The sequence below is a fragment of the Anguilla rostrata genome, chromosome 8 (assembly GCF_018555375.3).
Source record: "Anguilla rostrata isolate EN2019 chromosome 8, ASM1855537v3, whole genome shotgun sequence".
NCBI classification, from domain to species: domain Eukaryota; kingdom Metazoa; phylum Chordata; class Actinopteri; order Anguilliformes; family Anguillidae; genus Anguilla; species Anguilla rostrata.
Window position 1 is genome coordinate 6872864 of NC_057940.1, and position 20474 is coordinate 6893337.

Sequence of the window (20474 nt, forward strand, 5' to 3'; positions counted from 1 at the left end):
TTTACTTAAATCTTCTGGAAACTTCTTACAGAAATTTTTGAAAAATCTTGGAAGTAGAAATTCATGTGCCAAATATTTGTTAGTGTGTGAAACATTTATATGCAGCCAGGACTTGATATTCCAGGTATATCTTTCCTACTGTAATATAGACAATCTTCACAATTAGATGTTAAATGATAGTATAAACTTGCAACGGCAGTAAAAATAAGCAACCTTAACTGTAACTGCATCTGTGCATTCTCTGTACCAACAATTTTATACCTTTTTGTCTCTGTGAAGTGTTTTTTCTTTTTTTCCAGGGAATTTCTATTTGTGCTGTGTGTGTGTGTGTGTGTGTGTGTGTCCCTCTCCACTGGGTTCTTTCAGTAACCTCTCCCTTCGGAAAAGAGCGATATTAAAAAGAAACGGTTCCCTCACGTTTCCGTAAACCGTTTGTGTCCGCCGGCGGCTGCAGTTTGCCGAATGAAAGGCCGAGGGGCTTCACGTTCTCCTGACCCGCAGCGGCCGTGACTCTTCCTCGCGGCACGGAGCCTTTTCGCTTTTTTTTTGGGCTCTGCGAGACGTTTCCTGTCGCGCGCGGACGCGCGTTAATTCTGGCGGCGCCGATGGACTTCCGAGTCGCTGTCGGGCGTCGTCGGTTGGCGTCAGTTGGCGTCTGTTGGCGTCGGTTGGCGTCGAACGCGTTTCCAGAGGGCTTTGCGCAGACTTCCGTCTCTCTCTCTCTCTGCGCTGTTTTCCCTCTTCCGGTTGATCTTTTATCCCTCTCCTTCGCTTTCTCCCACGCCGCCATCCGTCTGTTCCTCTTCCTTGTCCTTGATGGGGTTTGTATTGATTTCAGATTGCAGTTTGCATGCCGGTGAGATGCTACGGTAAACACTAATCCCTGCAGGAAGTGTGCTTGGTCACGCGAGGTTCAGCCAGTTTCCGGTTGTATACGGCCTGGGTTTTCAGCAGGGGGTCAGCACACCCCTGGGGGCCTATGAAGGTACTGTAGGGGGTACGTGGACCAGACCGGACTTGATATGGAGTGATTATATAGATTTGTGAAAATATTCCAATATATAAAATCTTTAAAAAATATATAACCCCTGCTACCATGTGATTGGGGGTCTGCTGGTTGCCTTTGAGCCTGGGTGGGGGGCCTCTGGATCAGAAAAGGTTAAAAACCCCCCTGGTATATGGGATGAGACGATGTGTAGGATGTAGCTACATGCTGCTACAAGCTAGCAATTACCTAACTAGATTATATATATATATATACCTGTTCCTTGTTAAACCAAATCAGTGTATTTATAGAGAAGACGAGACAATCCACTGACGTGTTTGTTCTTTGGCCGCGGCGGCCTAACTGACACGCCCCATTACGGCCCGGGCCGGCGCGCCGGACGCAAATTAGCCCTGCCGCTGGCGAGCGCGCGCGCCGCTCTCCTTTGTCTGAAAGGTGAACTCGTCGCTCCGCTCAGCCGTGTGATGCGGGCTGCCAGGCTGTCTGAATCAGACACTCTCTCCCCCCCCCCCGTCCCCCCCACCCCCCCCGTCCAGTCCTTTCATTGTGTGCCTTTGTGTTTAGGCCACACCCACTCCGTGATGACTGTACCTCACATTCGTTCCCACTTAATTCACTGATGCGGTTACATCAGTGTTTCGTTGGAAAGAGATCACCTTTTTAATTGGCCTTCTGATTTTGTACTGTCATTTTCAAGATTTGGGCGAGCCTCATTTATTTATTTTATAAGAATATTTTTTTTTTTTTTTGTTTTAAATTATTACATTTCTCTGCTCATTTTTTTTCTCTCCCTGTGCCGCTTAAAATATACAAGCGTTCAGAATCGATCAGAGTTACTGATTATCTATTGTCGAGCAGAGCCTGAAGCTTTAGGGGAAGAAAGCGTTGCTGATTTGGCCGGTTTCACAAAAGGACCAGTGAGAGGGATGAGCGCTCGCTCGTACGTCCCTGAGGACGAGTGCTGTAGAGGACATTTTAATGAAGGATGCAGTTCATTTCAGGTCAGTTTGAATCCAGTGGAGGCTTGTGCAGTTAGTTGTCTGTTTCGCTCTCTGGTTTCTAGGACGGGGACTCTTTATCAGTGGAGATAATTTGTGAGATGGTACTAAGTACTAGCTAAGTGGATGATGTACTAAATAGAGAAACATTCGAATTAAAGAAGCCAGGGAATAAAAATGAGCAGGAAATAAATCATTTAAAAAAAATCACAATTGTGGTTTTGTCATATGTCTGTGCATGTAGCCTACATGATATGCTTTTAATGGGGACCTTCAGGCTGTGTAGGACATGCGCTCTAGGCTGTTGCTTCATTTGAATTCTGTTGATGCATGTAAATTAATAAAAGTGGCTCGGCGGGATTTCTCCCACTTAAACAAATACCGGCATCCGAAGGGGGCTTTCTGCGAGCGAGCGAGCTGCTAACGCTCAGCGCGGCTAATGCACAGCGCTGCTAACGCTCAGCGCGCTGCTAATGCACAGCGCTGCTAACGCTCAGCGCGGCTAACGCTCAGCGCGGCTAACGCTCAGCGCGGCTAACGCTCAGCGCTGCTAACGCTCAGCGCGGCTAACGCTCAGCGCGGCTAACGCTCAGCGCTGCTAACGCTCAGCCCCTGAGGGCTCCCAGCTGATGCGTGCGCTGCTTTCTTCAGTGCTGCCGGAGACAATATTTCCCTCCGCAATCTCCGGCACACACACACACACACACACACACGGCATTAATCTAGGCTGATTTTACACGTGGGGGAGGGGGGGGGGGAGGGAGAGGAGGGGGCGGGTGTGCAACGTTTATATTTGTCACCGTGCATTTAGATCTCCCGCACGCACGTGTGCCTTTATGGTTGGGGGAGATGCAGCTTGCTTTTCACCTCTTGTGAAAAGACGGAGGTTCTGAACAGATTGGTATTCACTAAAAATGCACCAGATGTGAATCATTTTAAGCAGTTGTCAACTGTGCAATCTTTCGATATTTTACAAATGAACATCAGTTTAGATCAAGTATGGTTGTTGGTGTTTGGAGTCAGGTGTAGTGCATTTGCTGCAGCACAGTTAAAACGTAATAATAAAAGTAAGATTACAGGCATACAGAGATATGTATAAATATAATTTACTTAGTTGCATATTATTGTGAAATCAGAAAAAAACATGTTTGAAATGCAAATTTACTTTTTCCTGTTAAACAGCAGGTACAGCTGGGTTCATCTCATCAAATGTACCACATGAAGAAACGGGTTCATTCTATGTATGTGTACTCTATTAATGCATCGTATTAGTGCAACATACATTTGGCGTTTGGGTAGGGGGGTTATAAAGATTGCCAGTGCAAGGTAATTGTCTGGTCATTGCATGGCTGTAGGCCAAATTTTAGGGGTGACACTCCCTGTTGTTTAATGTGGAATAACGCTCACTTTAATTAAAATTTTAGTTTTGAAATATGCTTCCCCCTTCATTTGACACACCCATACCCCCCCCCCCCCCCCCCCACACACACGCATATGAATTTATCATCTACATTTTGCAGTTACAATTTGATTTGTCTTTATGGAAGGAATTATGACCACCGCGCCATTTTTGGAATGTTCTTTACTCGTTTACAACGAAGCCGACTTCTCGCTAAAAAAAACTGGCATTTCTCGACGAGAGAGAAAAAAAAAAAAACCCGCGCGCGCTCTGTTTGTAGGGAAATTCTGGGACGCTTACGCACGTCTTCGTTAGCGGTGAGTTGGCGGGAAACAAGAGGCCCGACCGTCAGGCGCTTTTTCGGATGTGCAGCTGCCGTTATCTCACCGTTCGCCGAGGTTACCTCAGTGCAAAATTATCGTAACGTGCTCTTACCCCCCCTACCATTCTATACTACTGTGTGCTGTTTTCATTGTGTGTGTGCATGTTATAACTGCGTTCATATTTGTTAATAGACATCCCAGGAACAGCTTGATAGCCTCAACGAAAATGACATGATAATGCATTGTTGGATCTACTACTCACTCTCTCACTGACAATGGGCTAATATAGCAATCATTGCAAAAAAGGAAACATTCCTCTGGATTATTTTTCTTCAGGTGGGTGCTTACATAATAGTGTGTGCATGTGCCTATCTATGGAGAACAATTCTGAATTCTAGAATGATATGATTTTGGAGAACCCGAGAGAGGAATCTGCCTTCATATCAAAGGAAGAGGGTATTCCAGGATATACAGACCAATGGATTTCCAGACTGTGTTCAAACATGGTTGGACAAATCCGTTCACAAGACAGTGTGCAATGCTGTTCAACCTCAACATTTTTTTTTTTTGTCTTTATATTGCATAAAAGCAAATTTCAATAAAGTCTATGAACAGTGATGAATAAAAAATGATTATTTTATAACCCTTTTTTGCTCAGAGGACCCAAAACCATTTACAGAGAGGAGGTATCACAACTTAGATTAGTTATTAGCAACGGGCAATTCTAGTTTAAATGAATGAATATAAAACGTGTGACCTTTGGCCGCAGCGCCTTCTCCCTGCTTTTAACGTAATGAGATGCATTTTAGAGTGTGACACTGCTTGTCCTGCTGGAAATGCATGTGGCCCTCTACAAGATTTTGCAAAATATTACACCATCGTGAGACGGGTTGCTCGCGGGAGGCAGACAATAGCAGAGAGATAAAACGCGGATGCATTCCCAGTCCCTCATTAACCTCTTGATGGGGCCCGTCGAAGCGTGTCGGTAATGTGCAAATAAATGACACCGGCGTAGCTTTTTACGGTCCTTCTCAGTGGGCGGAATGTAAGAGGTTTCGTTCGAGACGTCAGCGCAAATCTACGACATAGCCTTTTATTTATTTTAATATATATATATATATATATTTTTTTTAAACCACCTCCGTGTTCCGTCGTCTTTTGATGCGTTGAGGAGGCAGTAAATCGTCGCGGCGGCGGCGGCTGCGGCGGCTAATTGCGCGCGAGCCGGGAGTGATTATTCCCATTGTTCCGAGACGCGCGCGCGCGAGGAGGAGAGCCGTTAGCGGAGATGGGCCCGCGGCCGGCGGCCATGACACCCGCCCGCCACCTGTCACGCGCCGCCCCATTAGCATAATCATTTCTTTTCCAATTGGAGATAATGGCGTTGCGCTCCTCTGTGTAATTGCTCCTGTCATAATACGGAGATAATTATTCTGGTTCTGTGATCAGACCCTCGCCGGGGGTGGGGGGTGGGGGGTGGGGGGGGATCCAACATGCGCATTTGCATACGGCTGCCTTTGATCTCGAGAAAAAAAGAAAAAGACGCTGTCGGGATAAAGACGTCAGTCATTCCGTGACACCCGAGAAACTGCAGAGATATGAATACTAGGGGTGGAAGTTAAAATTGTTTTGGGCGGCGGGTTTTTTCAATGCCTGATTTCTCGTTTTACGTAATTGTGTTGTTGTTTCCTATTTGTTTTAGGAATGCCAGTTATGAACTCAGAGGACATTTTCATGCTTGAATGCTCTATCTTAACGGAACCAAGTAATTGTCAAAAAATGTTAGTCCTGCAAATTGCGGAATTGTGTGCGGCTTTTCAAAGGCATTTTTAACACCTGCATCTACTCTATCTTGACATAAATCTCACATTTACTCAGAAATCAATAAATGTGTAATGAATCAATGAAAAAGTCTGTGGGATATATAATTGCTCACTGTTTAAAAGTCATGTGTGGTGATTGACTCTGTGTAAAATTGGACCCAGGGAAGGTTTCTGGTTCGAGGAACGAAACGTTAACAAATCCCTGCCTTGTTCCTTTCAGAGTTATTTGGGTCTGCGTATCGGTGATAAATTCTTGTGCGGCTGCCACCCCCCCATTAAATGGCAGCATTTGGGATATTAAATCATTTCCTCAGTCTCGATGGATCTACTTTGGCTACTTTTGTATGGTCTTCAGGTAGCAGGTAAGGCTAGGGTCACAGGTACAGGTTTAATCAATCTCTGAGCTCCCCAAACAAGCGAGGCCCATTTGCTGATGAGACCGACTGGAAGAGCACTCGACGCTGAATTCATCCCGTTCTGCTAATCAGTTTAAGACCTCAAGATGAAAGCGACTGTGTAAAGCAATCAAGTATTATTCACTGTTACTGGCTTCTTTCCCGCCTTACGAAGATGGTATAGTAAATGGAATGGTTCACCTAGTCTCTCTTCTCACCTGGAGAAATGTCTTTTTCACCCAATAAAAGAGACCGTTCTTTCCAGATTATTCCATCAACAGACCTTCAAAGGCCCAGTATTCAAAATGAATGGCGACTGTGGCTCCAGCTAAGATTCTGCTTTAAAATGTCACGGAAATACCAAAACGAATTAAAAAAAAAATAAATGCCATCGTTTGTGAAAATGAGTTGTTATGAAGCTGTGCGTAGTTACAGCTCGATCCCGTAAAAAAAAACTATTCTCTTGAATCGTCTCGTTTTCACAGGAAACTTGCTAATAAGCTGAAGGGACAAAGGACCCACACATGCCCAAGTCATTATCACGGGCAACACCTGCTCTTACCTCTCCGAGTGTGCTGCGGCAGCATTCAGGCGCACAGAACATGTTACAGCTCGCTAGGCGAACAATCGCAGCACATCGTACCTTCGAAGGTGTTTTGCACACCAACCTCAGTGACTTATCAGAAGATCACTGGTTCTGAAATGTGAACAAATAAGATGCTATCCTGGAGTGTCTGGAGTTTTCCTCGCCAGAATGACACGTAATAAGCGGGTTTTAGTATGAACAGCGAAGTCGTGAAGTTTTCTCCACAAACCCTGACCCCATGGCACACCTGACGACGAACGTGTAGGAATCTACATTTTTAATGCAGATACGTTTTTGTCATAACTCTTGTTTTCTCCTGAAAAATGTTGTCGTTTAAGTTAAAGTTCTGTACAATAACAGGCTTATTGTACAGAAAAGGAGAACAGGAAATTCTGTTGAGGCTGGAATAAGAGCGATACTGTTATTATACTCAGTTTGCAGATGAATGCGAGTCTCACATTTCTCTTCTCTGTCCTGTGGTTCTGACATCTGTTCCTTCTGGAGACAGAGGAAGTGGGTCACTTTAAAAAAATAAATAATAAACCGACAGTGGAGGTCAGGTCTGCAGAAAATGGGGCATGGAAAGGTCACGTTGTGTCATGTCAAAAAAGAACATTTCTTTTTTTCCTGCCTTCCTGCCATTGTACCTAATCACACACATACACACGAACGAAGGCACTGTCTCACACTACTATTAAAAAAAAAATTTTTTAAGTTTTTGTTATTTGTTGGAAAATATATAGTACAGTATGTACATATGGAACATGGCTTGGCACGGCGATGAAAATATTCAACGGAGCGATGCAGGAACAGAGGAACTGAGAACGGGCTGTAGTCTGTTGCGCTCGTGTGCTAATCGTGGCTAGCAGCGGGGCGAGGCGCGGCGATTTCGGCGGCTCTGCCGGGGCGGAGCTGACCAGGAGAACAAAACCACAACCGCCGGATTCATTAGCTTCTGCTCACCAGAGCTGCTCATCATGGAGGCCCCGGTCTTGTAACTGCGCATAATGGAATCCCTGCTGAAAATTCCAGCTGGGATTCTATGCCGGTTTAAGATAATCTAAGCTGTTTTTTTTTCCAACACTTCTAGCTGCTCTGTGGCTGGTCAAAGCTGGTTTGTGACCGGAAAAGCTGGTTAAACTAATGGTCGACTGGTGTACTGGCTGACCATACAAGCCTGCCAGCTGGTAAACAGCCGATTGTCCAGCTAAAAACGTAAGAAAAAACAACTTAAACCAGCTGGACCAGCTTAGGCTGGTTTAAGCTGGAATTTTCAGCAGGGGATGGAATGTGCGCCGTTTGAACGTTCCGGAATGACCGTTCGCTCCGGCGCTGCCTTTTTTTTTTTTTTTTTTCCAGACCGCAGTCAGATCTGAAAATAAGGTTCGGTCTGAATGGGCGGTCTCTGTGACGTGCATTACGTGTGAGATTTGAATCCAGCCTGAACCCATGCAGATGAAATGGGTATCCAGGCAGCTGTTTAAGATCACCAGTGAATAGCTTTTATATATATTATATATATATATATGTAGGTCATAGAATAATAAAAATGATTACAGAGGGGGAAAAATAAGAATGGTTTTGGAGTACAAAATAAGATGAGATATTTAACTGGATGATATTATTGCCCCTCAAAGAGTCACATGTGGTGTGAGTTGTGCTGCGGTTATGGTTTCAGGAATCTTTATGTATATATTTCATTTTAAAGGGCACCGTCTTTGATACTGAAAAATGGTCTGTGTATCTTTTGAGTAAACCCCTCAGTGAGTACCTTTACTCGAACAAAACAATCACATGGAAAATGAATTTGCCTAATATGGCTGGTTCTTAAAATAATTCAGTCAAATTTCATCATTCAACCGACGCAATTCATTCAACACTTTTCCTGTTTTTGAATCAGCCAAGATGTACCTTGTAACCCTTTCATTGAAGTCATTAAATGAGAACTTCCTCTAATTCTTGCACAGAGGGAACAGAATTCATAACAGTGGGACTTTCTGTGTGTGCAGAAGTTGCATCATAATCCTCATGATGTTTGTTCATGAGATGTTAACGATGATAAGTTCTTAGTTTTGACGTGTCGTCCAAAAAACAAATTAAAGGAGCACAGATGGTACTTGGCAAGGAATGTGAAATAACAAGGAACGGTTTGTTCAGGAACCAGGGATATAATAAGTAGTGAGAACAAAGCAGGGACCTGACAATGCTGATACAAGCGTTTTTACCTGGAAGCCTGTGATTTTCCGTCACATAATAATGATGTCTGGTCACGCCGCCTACTCTGTCAGTTGTTCAAATGACCTGGTTTTTCAAAATGAGTACGTGAGTCTTTGTGGTTATCCCAAAACCTGCCGGTGGAACACGCCTCAACATTCAACACAGCCCATCAAACAAACTGAAAAGCTGCCCAAATAGCCATTTTTGTGCGGTCATCTCTATTTAGAAAAAAAAACCAAAAAAGAATATTAAATAAATCACAGGATTAAATAAGAGCCGATTAATTTCAACTGGTGCCCTTTGTTATTCAGTTCGATTTATTTGAAATCTTCTGTCACACAATGAGTAATATGACCAATCGATTTCAGTTCAATCGATTTTCCCGGAGATAGGACTGTGATCATTTTGCCTTTTCATTTCAAGTGGAAAAGAAACATGTCAACCTTAAAAAAAAAAAAAAAAAAAACCAACTCATAATTATGTATTTGCGAGTGTAATATATGCTTACACAGTGATTCATGGACGTTTCCATGACATTTTCTGGTTAGGAGTTTGCAAGTCCCTGAATTAGTGGTTGTGTGAAAGTGTGGCCTACAGCCATGGTTCGATGTTTAGTATTTTAGACACGGTACACTAACGGCATCTGGAAGAGATCTGAATGCTTGTTAAAGGCACTGAATTTTTTTTTTTTTTTTTACACAAAGACAGGGAGGGGGGAGTTGAGAGGGAGGGAACTCGACAGGTCTACAGAGGGTGCTATCATTAAGGTATTTGACCTGGCCTTTTAACTGACTGCAGAGACGGATAGAGTTTCAAAGGTTCTTTTAAGTTTGGACTGTAAATTGAAAATTGCCCTGGGAAACAGTTTTAGAAGACGACTCCCAGGACTTGGCGTGGAGAAATTATTCGGTACATTAAATCTGCATGACAATACAGAGCTTTGACAGAAACATTCAGAAACAAAATGGTCAATGCATAAAAGTCTTACCTGACTTCTCACTGTGTGGTAAAGTTTTGGCCATAGTTTACTTTTAAGTTTTTATTTGTTTTGTGCATTTAATTCAATTCAACCAAAAGGCCTCTGTTTGCAGTGGGTATTTAGACGTACAAAAATGAACATAAATATTAGACAGGCGCTTACAGTGCATTAAAAATAAAATTATGAAAATATTTACTCTTGGGAGTCACCGTACCCACCACCCAAACCCCACCCCTCCCCACACCCCTCATCCAAACCCCACCCCCTCCCCACACTCCTCATCCAAACCCCACCCCCTCCACCCTGTTCAGTCCACCCTCCCTCAGCCATGCCCTCATCTCCGCACACAGTAGAATGTCCGGTGTTAATTCAGGTCTTTAGCAGTTTATATGAGTCCAATCGGAGCCACGTGTACACTGTAAGAGTTAATTAAACACTGAGCGTTTTACTGTGTGTGAGTGCAGATCTGGGGAAATATTGACAGTGATGGCCATTTGGGTCAGAGGCAAAGGCAAGAGTCCATATCCTATAGCGTAGTGATCAAGGATAAATATCAAATCCTGACAAAAAGTAAAAAAACAAAAAAACAAAATTAAACGGAGGAGGGGAGGTTGTTCATGCTGCCTTACTTTGACTTTACTGCTCTAGTCTTCCTTTTCTTCCTTATTGAGTGGAATTTGTACTCTAAAGGGGGGAGGGCGGGCATTTGTACAGAGCTTTTGAGGGTATATCAAAATTTAGCTTGTCACAAAAAGTGCACAGTGTCTTCAATCCACCTGGTACAGTTAGCTGGGGTGCTTGTTGAACAGTAAGGCGTCTAAGGAGCTAAGGAGCAACTAAGGAGTTAATTACATGCAATAATTAGGAGTTAATTACATGCAATAATTACTCAATTGGAGTGAGTGATTATTATGATAGTTCCGAATGGCTCTATTGTACTGGGAATTCATAATAAGATGATGCATTCACTGTCCCCAAGGGTCATGTCTGATAAGCCTGGTACATTTAATTTTGTACTTTGCACATAACCAGTATTTTCTGCACTCTTCAAGATTGGGTGCACATTTTGTTACATCTTCGCTGAAGCTTTTATTTGGCCAAAGAATTTTTTTTTTTTCCAGCAACAAAAAGTGTCTTTGTCTTCACTCTCCGGACTGAAAACAGCACTCGGACCACTGTTTACCCACTGACCGTGTGCCCGTTCAGATAAAAAGGCCTAGTGGTAGGCTGAGAAAATCAACGCAGACAGGACAGTTTGACCTCCGACCTCCAGGGGTCAGGACTGTTTGTTTGTGGTTTGGCAGAGAGCTGCAAATTCCCGTCCCTGGTGCTTCTTGATGGGAGAAAGTCTACCGCATAGTCTATCTGCCCCAATCAGAGCACAGACTTTTTCTTTCATTTTTCTTTCTCACTCTCTTTCTCTCTCTCTCTCTCTCTCTCTTCTTGACTGTGATTACTTGTGACTTCACCCGGGGTCGAGCAAAGAGCAGACACTGTGGTGATGTATTGGGAAAGCACGTCTGGGAATTTTACTTTCTCTGGAAATCCGTACTACCTCCTTCAACCACTACACATGCAGACACACACACGCACTCACACACTAAAACACATACATTCACATGCGCACACACACACATACATGCACATGCACACACACACACACACACACACACACACACAATAATAATAGTGAATAGAAAATAATGACGATGATTTGCCCCTTTAAATACCCTATTCGTAATAAACCTAATTTCCTGACACTCGATGGTTTCTTAATGCTTCCAGCGGATTGCTATACCATGTACCTCAGCTGGCACCTTTAATTTTCATTATCAGCTGGGAGGGGTGATGACTCAGTCGGGCCAGCTAACAGAACACAGTTCAGATTCTCCAAGATAAAAGAGAAAATGAACAGAAGAGAAAATGTGAGAGGAAAGCAGAAAAAAAAGGTTACCTCAGGCTAGTTTTGGACGTCAAAATAGCGTCTGCTTATGCAAAACAATGGCTGTTGGCTCTTGTTATGAGCACTAACATGTGTCGTGCTTAAATTGCGTGTGTCTGCGCTCAAAGAATCCAATTTTCAATGAATAAACTCTTGCGTGATGCTAAGTAACTGTGTGCCGCCTTTCACCAAGTAATGGTCAGTTTTTTGTTTTTTTGACTGGGGGCTCATGGAATTGTTTTCAGTGGTGCTTCTACTCCCCGTGGCTGTCTTTTTCCCTTAATTAAATTTGTATTTATTATTTTTTTTTACTTCTTGTAAAGCTTTTTTTGGCTGGACCGCAAATGCGAATGTCTGTGACTGACTGAGTGACTGAGTGATGAAGTTACACCATTGGTCAGCCGGTTCGGTCCAGTCCAGTCATATACTAGGTTTTGACCTGGTCTTGTTTAAAGACTAGGTCTCGGAAATCGAAAGTTTTTAAAACTTTGTGCTGCGGCAGAAGCGGGCTGCGGAGAGCGAGTCGGCGTTAGGGCGTTAGGGCGTTGGGGAATCGCGATGGGACGGTCGCGGTAATTCATTAAAACGCGACGGCGTGAGACAAAGGCCCCCGACGCAGAGGTGCTACTACAGAGGCTTCCCAGGATTAGCGCCGCGGCTAACAGCGTGAGCAGGTTAATGAAGGATGTTGTGCTTCTTCTGGTCTCTACGTATTTAGGAAAAGCCAGCTGGTGTGAACAACATCCCTGGGAAAGCGTTTAGTTGGCTGTGCGAGCCATTTGTGAAGTCGTCCTGTCAGGGCCTTACTGTAGACAGGGCCAAACGATTTCCGTGAGGTTAACTTTGGGTTGTGTCAACAGACAGAACTGATAGCCCTGTCATATCGCAGATCACATTATCTCTATCAAGATGACTCTTGATAGAGCTAATGTGTTTTTGCATGGATGATTGTAGGTAACCCGATCTCCTTAAATTTATTCAATTTCAGAGGAACTGGATGAGAAGATCAGAGGGCCTGCCAAGGCAGCGACAAATGACCCGATTGAGAAGGATATTAAAGTCCACAAGAAGACTAAACCTGGTGAGAATATAAAATAAAATAAGAATTACTTATCTTTTTATCTTTATATTGTACTTTCTGACCTCCCTGTTTATAAATATGAAGCTGCATAGTCACAGTTGATGCCACTTTATAATCATGTTTGGACGGCGAGAATGTAAATTAAGTTTTTTTTTTTTTTTTTTCCATGCTGGAGAAAACATTGAGTATTTGTGTTTGAACCACCGTGCTCGCTTTCAGGAATTAATACCCAGTCCAGGGACCCCCCTGGGACCGCGGCTCTCGGAAAGCGGACTCTGTTGCCGGAAAATGGAAACGACACGACGCCCAAGAGACCGAAATCGGCAGAGGAGGCGGCGAGCGGCGAGCAGGTGACCTCCGTTTGCCACCGTCACAGGAAGCGGAGCGCACTTCTCTCTGCTTCGGTGCGATGCCCAACCTCAGCTTCCCATCCTCTGTGTCTCCCATCTCGCCGTGTAATCGCATTCGGGTTTAATATGTAAAAATATAACGAGGGATACGAGTGTCGTGTGCTACCGATAGAGGCCCAGGTCATTTAATCCTTTAATGTGAGTGGATTACATTAAAGGGTAGCAATTGGAAGCACTCGAGTGGGAGTATGTGTTTATGTTAATGAGAACCGCGGCTGAGATTGAACGGGCTCTCGCCCCCTTTGTTCGCCCGTAATCTCCTGATAAGAAAGCCGTGTAAATCATATGTTCGTTAATAACGTTTAAAAGATGTCGGCAGACCTTGGGATGTGACTTGAAGCCTCGGCTACATTTGCTCGTGCCATTAGCTTTGACTCAGTCGTCACTGTAGCGGTCGACGTCATTGCTGCCTTTCGTTACTATTCCAATTATCGTTTTTGACTGCTTTTAAATTTCCCGATAAAATAACTTGCACGCGGGATATGTTTTCACCCTAACTTTATCGTTCCTTTCCTTACAGGACAACCAGTGCTCGCAGTGCAGTTACAGCACCGGGGACGCGAGCCGCTTGGCGATGCACATGCTTTCCCAGCATTCCGTGCGGTCGGCTCTCTGCTGCCCCCTGTGCGACGACGTCCTCAGCAGCAAGATCCACCTGCAGCTCCACCTGACCCACCTGCACAGCGTGGCCGCGGACTGCGTGGAGAAGCTGATCGCGGGGGTAGGCACGAGCGCACGCCGGTGCTTCTTACCGACTGTTTTACCAATTTTGGCCATCGACTTTTAGGAAATGCGGTGTCATTCGGTCACGGGGCTGGTCTCTGAAACGGATATTGTGCCTCGGCTAGCACAACTGGCAGAAGTTCTGCAAGAGGGAACTGAAAATATAAGACAATGTGGGGAGCCAAATTTGAAGCTGCGCATTGCCGTGTTGCTGTAAAAGGGCCAAAAGAATGCTGGAAAATGAATTAGAAGTATTGAGTATTAATCAGAGCAGGTTACGTTGATGGGCCACAGTGTCTTTGTCAGACCACATTTAGAGTGTCGGGAGCAGTTCCCGAGCACCACCCAAGAGGGAAGGGAAGTTTTTGAAAACTACACAGAAGGGAAGGCGCAGAACGTAAAGGTCACAAGGAAAGGGCTTAAGACACTTAACCTATTCAGAGCTCAGTGAAAGGAGACTGTGCTTTTTTTCATTCACGAAAGGGATTAACAGATTGAACTATGAAAGGTTTTCACTTTGAATGCTGTCAGCATGACAACAAGGTCACCTATTCGTGGAATTTAAATGTCAGTTCCATACTGAGATTAGGAAGTGCCTCTTTTGCAGTGAGAGTTGTCAATGCATGGAGCAACTTGCCAGGTCATGTTGTAGAAGCAGAGACCCTTGGGGTGTTTAAGTGAGTGCTGGATACTCTCTAGACTGTAGGTAGGTAATTTATGAACCATGATGGGCTTGAATGGGCTGTTCTTCTCATTATGTATTCTTATGTTATAGTCTTCATAACTGGTTAATGAAAAAACAGAATTTATTTTTATCCTGGGAGCTTAACCCTTCAGTAAGACCTGAAGTATCTCGGAGGTATTGTTATATATACACACGTTTGAAATCGCTTTACCCCTACTCCCCCAGAGTTGTGAGTCAAAACTAACAATTTCATGAAGTATTTTTATTCTGGCTGACTCTTTGTTGTAATTTTCGTACAACTTCATATTTTCTCAGGTCTCAGAAACCAACGTCCTAATGCCCAGAAACACGGCTGAAAAACTGCCTGAAAGAGACAAGCTGCTGTGTCATATGGACACTTCAGCTGTTACACAGAAAGAACCAGTTAAGCCCCAAGGTAAGCATGTTTCATCATGCATCTTCATTTTTATTTATTTCATTCTGCTGTAGCTCATGTAGGAATTCTAATAAAAGCAAATTTATGAGTTATGGTTGCATCATTCTTAATAAGCAAGTTATATTTAGCATTTCCATATGAACATTAAAACATTCAGTGTAGTCCTCAACATCCAGGTATGTAACTCAGAATTAAAATAAACATTTTCCCCCCCCCTGCTGTTCAACTCCAGGTGGAAGTTCCCGTGGTTTAAAGAGCAAAGCTCAAAACAGAGGATTAGAGGGGCTTCAGAATGTTCTGGAAGTGAAACCGCTGAAGGCGCATTCAGACGCAGCAAGCTGGAAGAGGAGCCAGGACCAGAAGAACCAGGCCTGGCTGTGGAAGGATCAAAGTGGTCTCCAGAACCAGCAGCTCTTGGGCTCTAATCACCATGGTTACAAGCAGCAGGGCGACCCCTACAGACTGGAGACGCGAGAGCTCCAGACGCATTCTCAGCTCCGCGCCGCTGTCGTCTGCGCCCTGTGCCTTTGCGACTTCCCGACGGTCCTTGAGCTCAGGAAGCACCTGGAGAGCGGCCATCCGGAGCTGAGCGAGGCCGACGTCGAGCGTCTCTGCAGGACCCCGCCTGCGAGCGAACTCAGCGCCGAGAGTGAAGAGAGGATGTTCGAGCCCAGGCGACACAAGGACCTGGTCCAGGAAAGGAAGGACAGTCCGGCGAGAAGTGACAGCGGCTCCCCTCTGGACGAGGCGACCCCAGAATTTAAACGAATCGTTCCTCTGAAAAAAGGCACAAACTTTTTTGTGGAGAAGTTTTTGGATCCTGCGCGTCCGTACAAGTGTACCGTGTGTAAGGAATCCTTCACACAGAAGAACATTCTCTTGGTTCACTACAATTCGGTCTCACATTTACACAAGCTGAAAAAGATTATGCATGAGACCACATCGCCGGTCCTTCAAGAAAGCAGCAACCGGTTTGATAACAAACCATTCAAATGCAGTATTTGTAACGTTGCTTATAGCCAAAGTTCAACTCTTGAAATCCACATGAGGTCTGTACTTCACCAGACGAAAGCCAGAACTTCTAAAATGGAAACCGGAAGTGGCGTTTCAAACGGAAACCACGGATCAACACTCCCTCAGAGGCCCGTCACAGTTAGCCAAGAGACAGTGGACTCTGCAAGCTTGCCTGCCGCAATACCCAAAGATAACCAGACAAAAGCCAAAGAAACTAACCGAAAACAAACCTCTGAAAATATTTCTGCTCTTCTCCCTCCACAGCCATCTCTGACCCCAGGACAGCTGCAGTTGCAGCACGACCTGACACAGCAGGCTGCTTTCTTTCAGTCTCAGTTTCTAAGCCCTGCGTTCTGGCCGCCCCTCCCGATGTCTCCCAGTGTCCTGCTACACTTTCAACAACCCCAGTTCCTCTTTCCGTTTTATGTGCCTGGTGCCGAGGTCAAGCTCAACCCAGAGCTGGCTTCGCAGTCCCCTGTTTTAGGGTTGCCCGGAATGACTCAGACGTTGCTGGAGGACCTCAGGCTTCAGCAGAGCCAGTTTCAGCAGCTGCAGCGACAGGCCACTAAAAAGCCCGCCAGCGACTCGGAGGTGCCGCCGCAGAAAGAGCGGGAACAGGCTAAAGAGCCAGAGGTGGAGCGGAACGACACGGCGGCCTCTGACGTTCCTGTGTCCGAGGACGCTGAAGAGCAGTCGAAGGAACCAGAGGGCAAAGAGGAGCCCGAAAAGATAAACCACAGCGGTGTCGCGGCTGATGATAGCGGAGATGTCAAAAAGCAGGTTCCGGAACCTCCCTTCCTACCACCACGTGTTATCCTGGGCGCGAGGGGGAACGCTGCCAGAGCTTTGCTGGAGAACTTTGGCTTCGAGCTGGTGATCCAGTACATTGAGAACAGACAGAGGAATCAGAGGAAAAACGAGTGTGCGGAAAAAGAGGCCATCGCCGACAAGCTTGAGTGTGGGACGTGCGGAAAACTCTTCTCCAACATTCTGATCCTGAAGAACCACCAGGAGCACGTGCATAAACAGATCTTTCCAAATGGAGATCTTGAGAAGTTCGCACAGCAGTACAGAGAGGCCTATGACAAACTGTATCCAATTAATCCCTTGTCTCCTGCAACTCCTCCATCGCCGCCAGCCACACCGACTCTTCCACCTCCCCCTCCCTCACCCCAACCTCCATCAGAGCCTTCCCCCACCATTAGAAAAATACAGACCCCTGTACCACCAAAGGCTCCTCAGCCACCGCCAACTCCCCCACCCCCTCCTCCACCTGTTTTGTCTCCACAAATCCACTTTCCCACATCTGTAGACCTGCCGTTTCTCCTGTCAATGATGGCTCAGCAAGCTGGGTTGCCTCCACATCTTACCCCACAGCTCCCCTCTTCAGATACTACACCTTTGTTAGATCTTACTCAGCCTTGTCATCAGCAGGAGCCAGACCCTGCAGCTCTCCAGCAGGCAGAGTCCAAGCGACCTCGTACTCGGATTACTGATGAACAGCTGAAAATCCTCCGTGACAACTTCAAAATTAACAGCTACCCTGGGGAGGAGAAAATCGAAGAGCTGGCGGAGAAGTCCGGCCTTTGTCAGAAGGTTATCAAGCACTGGTTCCGCAATGCCCTCTTCAGAGAGAAACAACGTTGCAAGGAATCCCCCTACAACTTCAGCATTCCACCTGTGACGACACTGGAAGACGTGAAACTGGAATCCCAGTTTGATGGAATTGATTTTCACAAACCGGATCCCACTAAGAATAATAGGTCTTCCAGAACTCACTTCACAGACCATCAGATGAGGGTCCTTCAGGACTTTTTTGATACTAACGCCAACCCTAAGGATTATGAAATAGATCAGCTCTCTTCTGTTCTTAATCTGCCAAATCATGTGATCATTGTCTGGTTTCAAAATGCCCGTGAGAAGGCAAGACAAAATTATGAAAGTCAGACTGGTTCAGCTGAAGACAGTGAGAGAAAGGACAGTTGGAATGCCCATTCTTTCAAAGCTGAAGATGATGATGCACGAGATAGTGACTGGCAAGACAAGGAATACAAGGATGCTAGCAACCAAAATGTACCAAAGCTTCTGGATCATGCAGGTTCATCTAAAAATACCTTTGGAAGCGTTGCATGTTCTGACTCAAGCTCTCCCTCAGTACCTTCACCTCAATCCAGTGTTGGAAAGGCCTCCCCTAAGCCAAAGTTAACCTCTGAAAATCCAAAGCAAGCTGAAGATTCTTCCTCTCAAGTGGTAAATAACATACCAGAACTACGAGCAGCCCAAGTGCTCACTCCACAACCTGCCAGGCAGAAGACAACCCAGGAACTAATGACTAGGTTGCAGTCTGCAGCCACATCCAGTCATATCCCTCTCACCTCCTCATCTCTGACAAATAGTTTGCTTCCTCAGATGCTTCACTACAAGTGTGACCAGTGTAAAATAATCTTCCCATCTGCAGAATTGTGGCAGGAGCACCAGCGCATGCATTTGTTGGCTACCCAAAACCAGTTTCTTCACTCACAGTTCCTAGAGAGATCCTTGGAAATGCCATATATGATCTTTGACCCGAGCAATCCGCTTATAACAAGCCAGTTACTCTCTGGAACATTCTCCCAAATGCCAGTGCTGAACAGTTCTGTCCACTCCTCATCTCCTAGTTCTTGTTCTGCCTCTCTGAAGCGTAAATTAGACGACCGAGAGGAAAACAGCTCCAGTGATAAGGACTGTGGAAACACCATCGAAGATCAGCAGAGGGACAAACGCCCAAGGACCACCATTGCTCCAGAGCAGCTGGAGATCCTGTATGACAAGTACCTCCTTGACTCAAACCCAACTCGAAAAATGCTCGAACACATTGCCAACACGGTGGGCCTGAAGAAAAGAGTGGTGCAGGTTTGGTTTCAGAACACTCGTGCCAGGGAGCGGAAGGGGCAGTTTCGAGCACTGGGTACAGTTCAATCTCACAAAAAATGTCCTTTCTGTGGTTCACTCTTCAAGGCCCTATCAGCTCTTGAAAGCCATATTCGGTCCAGACACTGGCATGAAGCTAAGGAGGCAGGTTTTAGCTTGTGTTTAAGTTCCATGCTGGCAGGCATTGATGGAGGGGAGATCCTACACAAGCACAATGACTTTGAGAACCTGTCCACTAAGATGGAAACTAGTGAATCTGAACTTCCTGATTTTGAGCTAACAACTGCATCACCAAGTCCTGCAAAACACTCTGAAGGACATCTGAAGTACTTTCTGAGCTCTTCATGCTCAAAAGCCGAAAAAAACGAGGACACTGAAGAGATGAGTGTCAATTCGGGAGAGCTCTCCTATGACTTAACTAAAGCAGATTTAGATGAGACCTCGTCTGTCACCACAGCCACAAGTGACGCATCAACAGGTCACAGGGGACAAAGTGAGCAAGGTGAAGGCAAGGCAAATCCCTTTCAAAATTATGACTCCCACAGGGACATTCAGATCAACCCGGCTAATTTCAGTTACAGCATGCAAGGCGATGACCTGGATGACAGTACAGATCAGAGCGAGACCCTGAGCGTAGTAGACCTGAGCTCACCCCACCCCTTCACCTACAGAGGCCCCCTGGAACACGGAAAGCTAGGTTTAGACAAACCAGGCCACAGGCGGTCCAGGACCCAGATGAGCAACCAACAAGTTATGGTTCTCAAGGCTTGCTTTAGCGACTGCCGCACCCCGACCATGCATGAGTGCGAGACTCTCGGCGACAAAATTGGACTGGCCAAGCGGGTCGTACAGGTCTGGTTTCAAAATGCTCGTGCCAAAGAAAAGAAGTTCAAAATAACCGTTGGAAAGCCATTCGTGAGAAGCCAGGACTCACCAGACGGACTGCTGCCGGAATGCACCCTCTGCGGCACAAGGTTCACGACCACATTTCCCATACGGGAGCACATCTTCTCCCAGCTGCACGTCGACAAGCTCCAAGACAGACTGCGGGGCCATGTGGATCGGGAAAAGGATCACCTCACGGCAACAACCGTTCGACAGCTGATGGCACAGCAGGAGTTCGAACGCTTCAAGAAGAGAACAGTGGATTCCCTCAGTCCTGCAGCTCAGCAGCAATCCATGACCGATGCCGGTGCACTTCTTGGTCTTGGCTGGCCAACAAGTTACTCTGGAATCGCTGGCCTCTCGTCTGGTGTAAATGGGCATTTAAAGCTTCCTAGTTTTCCACCAAACACACCTGGTGAGTTTTCATGACCTCAACAGAACAGTAATTTTGAGATCAATATACACGCATGCAAGCATGGACTCATATCGGTGCATTTCAGTCATGCTACACATTGACATCTGTCAGTGAAATATTGCAGTCAGACTTAACTCTGTTCAGTGTGTGTTTGTGTGTGTGTTTGTGTGTGGATAAAGGAACACATAAAGTAGCATTTTGTTGACATGTTGATCCTTAATAATCTTCTGTTGTAAATACATTCGTG

General features: G+C 45.5%; 1 protein-coding gene across 2 annotated transcripts in view; it reads left to right on the plus strand.

Moving 5' to 3' along the window:
• Positions 1–20474, plus strand: part of LOC135260694 (zinc finger homeobox protein 4-like) — a 55252-nt gene that overhangs the window by 30543 nt on the left and 4235 nt on the right. For both annotated transcript variants that reach the window (XM_064346127.1, XM_064346128.1), the window contains exons 5-9: positions 12657–12749; positions 12969–13099; positions 13680–13880; positions 14883–15003; positions 15236–20227. In XM_064346127.1, the coding sequence (XP_064202197.1) occupies positions 12657–12749; positions 12969–13099; positions 13680–13880; positions 14883–15003; positions 15236–20227 (5538 nt within the window). The remainder of the gene's footprint in view (positions 1–12656; positions 12750–12968; positions 13100–13679; positions 13881–14882; positions 15004–15235; positions 20228–20474) is intronic.